The sequence below is a fragment of the Lissotriton vulgaris genome, chromosome 9 (assembly GCF_964263255.1).
Source record: "Lissotriton vulgaris chromosome 9, aLisVul1.2, whole genome shotgun sequence".
NCBI classification, from domain to species: Eukaryota; Metazoa; Chordata; class Amphibia; order Caudata; family Salamandridae; genus Lissotriton; species Lissotriton vulgaris.
In genome coordinates this window covers 795,687,261-795,691,880 of record NC_141697.1, presented here as the reverse complement: position 1 = coordinate 795,691,880, position 4,620 = coordinate 795,687,261, and the positions used below count along the sequence as shown (strand labels likewise).

Below are 4,620 nucleotides of genomic sequence, written 5' to 3'. Positions count from 1 at the left end.
CCCGGGGACTGGGTTGTAGTGAAGAAGTACCAACGGAAGTCTTGCCTGGAGCCGAGGTGGTCAGAGCCGAAGCAGATGCTCCTGACCACCCGCACCGCACTTCGAGTTGAGGGTCAAAAGGCGTGGACGCATGCCTCTCATGTGAAGAAGGTTCCACTGCCATTACCGTATGACAAATGGGTGAGAGACGGCGTTGCTGACCAAGAGTGTGAAGTGATACCAAGATACACACCTTTCTCTGATGCTTCACTGATGGGAGAGGAGCTGAGTACAGTAAAGAGAAAGAAAATAATTGTTGCAAGCTCCGAGGTTCCCATTGAGAAAAGTGACCAGACATCAGAGGACGCAATCTTTGCCAAAGACCTCCCCATTCTGTTCACAGATCCTGAAGTGCGAGGGAGCACTCGTTATAATCTGCGGCCCAGAAAGGAGAAAGGCATGAGGGACTGAACACTGGAAGAAGGGCTTAGATAGGGTACTGGAACAGGAAGAGGTGTGGACAATATCTCACAGAATAGCTTAGTGATAGGGATGGACTAGTAAGAGCCCTGGTGTTTGGCCGAAGATTCTGTTTAACGAGACATTAGAGCGGTGTCTGGGCCCAGATTAGTGCTCCTGAGTTGCTACAGCTGTGCAACTCCAACGAGGGATTAGGTAATGAACAATAGAAGTCTACCTGTGAGGCTTTAACGGACACAGGGACGAAGATCCCTTTTTAAGGGTTGAAGAACCCCTCTGGCCGGTTTTGGAGTGCCTGGGACTATTTTTCTAGTTTAGTTTTTTTTTTGGGTTTTGATTTTTGGTAAAAGAAATGTACCCCTTTGGCCGTCCCGTCCCCAACGAGGAGCAGCCTTTTGCGGCTCCTCGTAGACCAGAGCCTGATTCCCCATGGTTGGCTTTACCACGTAAAGGAAAAATAGTGGTCATCGTAATACTGCTTATTGCATTCATTGTGGTCCTTGGAATATTGTTTTTTCTGGACAAAGTCTATCCTGTACATGTGTTTGCTCCCACGCCTTCTGCCATCCCCGAACATAACATGATTACTGTTGATTATGGTGAACAATGTTTACGCAAAGGCTATAGAGATAATGTTTTTATTAAGACTCTACATCATGCTCATGCAGTATATAATGTGACCGATTGTTGGGTTTGTGGGTTGTTACCTTCTGCTGCTTATAAAAAAGATAGATTCCTGGCACTTCCCCTGACACCGGTGAATAGTTGTGTGGGGTGGTACACTTTGATTGGTATGGTCAAATATTTCCAGCAACCTGATTTTCTATCTCCCCGACTACCCGACAGAGGATCTACTATGACAATGCGGGTACGCCCTATGCCCGCTTCTTCTCTTGGACAGCTGTTTACTGACGGACGTTTTGACCAAACATTTTTGGAGACATGTTCGAAGAAAGTAGGACGATTCATGACTCCCAATGACACTGACAAAGTAAGGGAGAGTTTTCTACAGTTAAATTCTTCTCTGTCATATAGACACCCCTCAACAACGAACGGTAGCAATAATTCTTTGATGCCCTTAGCAGTTGTGGGGCCGTCACCATTCTTTTGTATAGCAGGGAGGGGTCCTATAAAGGTTGGGAACAGTTCTTGCAACGTGACTGCATCGATCCGCCTGCCTCTTAGTCCTTCTCTAGTCACGCCTCCCAATATTTACTTTGTCAGCGGAGACAATGGGTATCTATGGCTGCCCGAGGGCTGGGGTGCAGTCTGTTATCTGGCCTATCTGCTTCCACCTGTGTATGTGGCACCTTCCGACTACCATAAGACTCATCGTAGGTTCACCAGTCCGCCAGAGCAGCGCATAAGGAGGGCGCTCCAGGTTGAGGATGTAGATCAGACTGACACCTCTTTACAACAATGGACAGATTTTTCTAAGGGCTTATTGCCATTCTGGGGTCCGATATTTAACAGTAGGGCCATCCGTAGATTGTCGAGGGTAATGGAGAAAGTGGTCAACACTGAAGCAGACATTGCTGCTAATATGTCTGTTGAGATGCAGGCTATGAGATTATGTACGATCCAAAACAGGATGGTGTTAGACGTCATCCTTGCTGATAGGGGTGGAGCCTGCCGCGTCATCGGGACGTCCTGCTGCGTGTATATTCCCGATTCAGCCCGGACAGTTAACTTAGCGGTACAGAAACTTCATAGACTAGCGACTGAACTTCATCAGGACACTGGGACATGGTCACTACAGGGGTGGCTCTGGGGTGTTTTCTCCTCGTGGGGCTGGAAAATATTAATGGGGATTGTAGGAGTAGTGGGTGTACTCCTGACATGCTGCCTTTGTGTTTACTGCCTCCCCCCTTGTTGCTCAATGTGTGCTAGCAATTTACTGCCCCCAAGAAAAGTGACTGGTCAATATCCTGCTTCTACTGCAATTGAGCTTCCAGATATTCGTTGGTTGATGCTTAATGATGATGATATTTTTGATTGAAGTGTGCCCCGCCCCTAGAATGGAGTGTAAAGGCGCTACCTTTTTAGCTAATAAAGGCTACGCTCCAGTTAGCCAAATGATGCTAAAAGGAGGGTCTGATAGGTTTCATTTTCCGATGCCCCACCCATTAACATTTACATATGCAAGTTAGTATCATGTGTCTAACTAATGAAGTATATACTTATGCCTTTGCGTTATTTTTACTCTTCATGTGATTATTCATTTATACGTGTGGTGATATTTAGTTTCCTTAGCTTAGCTTGTGTGCCTCCATTTTGAGTATTCCTCTGTGTCTGCGAGTCGCACTCGCTCACTCCCCCTCCCGTAGGAATAGAAAAACCCTAATGCAGCAGTTTTTCGTTTCTCAGCTAGCTGTGGCCGAAACTAACAAGTTCCTTATCAGTAATGTTCTCATGCACCAGAGACGCTGGGGCCCGGCTCCGCGGCCTTGGGCAGAGATATCCAAATGTTGCCTTTGCAGGTGCAGATGCCTCTTGTATGATGCCATTGTTCCTCTCTCTGGGGTTCAGTATTTTTCCAGAAGGGGCGCGTTTTGCTTCACTGTACCATGTTATAATGTATTGCTGTGATGATATGAGTTAGTCCTCTTGGCGCACTCTTTGGGGTGAGGTCGGACAGGGCCCTCTCATATGGGAGTTTATGGCCTAATAAAATACCTTGTTTATTCTTCTCCACTGTCCGGCTGACTTCTTACTGAGTAACTATAGGTGTGTGTGGTAAGTCACTCGGGTGGATTTGAGCCACGCTTATCAGTGTGTTGGGCTCTGTGTGTGGGGGGCTCTGTGTGTGTGTGGGGCTCTGTGTGTGTGTGGGGGGCTCTGTCTGTCTGTGTGTGTGGCTCTGTCTGGGGTTCAGTATTTTTCCAGAAGGGGCGTGTTTTGCTTCACTGTACCATGTTATAATGTATTGCTGTGAAGATATGAGTTAGTCCTCTCGGCGCACTCTTTGGGGTGAGGTCGGACAGGGCCCTCTCATATGGGAGTTTATGGCCTAATAAAATACCTTGTTTATTCTTCTCCACTGTCCGGCTGACTTCTTACTGAGTAACTATAGGTGAGTGTGGTAAGTCACTCGGGTGGATTTGAGCCACGCTTATCAGTGTGTTGGGCTCTGTGTGTGGGGGGGGCTCTGTGTGTGTGTGTGGGGGGGGCTCTGTGAGTGTGTGGGGCTCTGTGTGTGTGTGGGGGGCTCTGTCTGTCTGTGTGTGTGGCTCTGTCTGTGCGTGTGGATCTGTCTGTGTGTGTGTGTGGCTCTATCTGTGTGTGTGTGTGGCTCTGTGTGTGTGTTTGGGTCTGAGTGTTTGTGTGTGGCTCTGTGTGTGTGTGGCTCTGTGTGGGTAGCTTTTTTTGTAGGTGGCTCTGTTTGTGTGAGGGTGGCTCTGTGTGTGTGGCTCTGTGTGGGTGGTTCTGTGTGGGTAGCTTTTTTTGTATGTGGCTCTGTCTGTGTGAGGGTGGCTCTGTGTGTGTGTAGGTGGCTCTGTGTGGGTGGCTCTGTGTGTGTGTGGGTGGCTCTATGTGAATGACTCTGTGTGGGTGGCTCTGTGTGGGTGGCTCTGTTAGGGTGTGGGTGGCTTTGTGTGTGTGGCTCTGTGTGTGGGTGCAAATGCAATAGGTCTCGCATTTGCGAGCGATTAAGCTATTGGCATTGTAAATGACAATGCCATTTATTTATATGTTTTAAAAACAAAAACATAAATAAAAATAATGTCATGAGCAATGCCACTAGCTCTAACTTTAACAATGCCGAGACCATTGCATTGTAAATGCTTGTTACTGTTGATTTCCTTGCTATTACCACAAAACTTGCATTCAGCAAGTACACATGAATGTAGCCCCCTTTACCTTGCAAAACAACTATATAATGTGACTTTACAAGGGCAAAACTAACCTAATTTATAAATGTGGACTCTTTTTATCTTGTTGCATGGGCCTGTTTCTGTCCTAGTCTGAGCCCGATTAGAACACAGGGACAACACTAAAGAAAACAGGGCTACGAGACTTTCACCATGTCACAGAAATATTTCTCACACTATAACTTCAACTTCACATTTCACTGACTGGCGCCTTGAAAGCTCAGTCATCACAGTTTGTTCACAAGTCAGAGGGTGCATCCTTGTCACTACCACTTCAATTCTTACCAGT

At 47.0% G+C, this 4,620-nt stretch overlaps 1 protein-coding gene across 1 annotated transcript; it reads left to right on the top strand.

Annotated features, from left to right (window-relative positions):
- The first annotated feature begins 811 nt into the window (after nucleotides 1-811).
- Nucleotides 812-2,458, top strand: LOC147692280 (uncharacterized). Its single transcript, XM_086939517.1, has one exon. The coding sequence runs from the start codon at nucleotides 812-814 to the stop codon at nucleotides 2,456-2,458; it is 1,647 nt and encodes a 548-aa protein (XP_086795643.1).
- The last annotated feature ends 2,162 nt before the right edge of the window (nucleotides 2,459-4,620 follow it).

Coding starts and splice junctions, on each gene's coding strand:
- LOC147692280 (XM_086939517.1), top strand. CDS start 812: ATGTACCCCTTTGGCCGTCCCGTCCCCAACGAGGAGCAGCCTTTTGCG.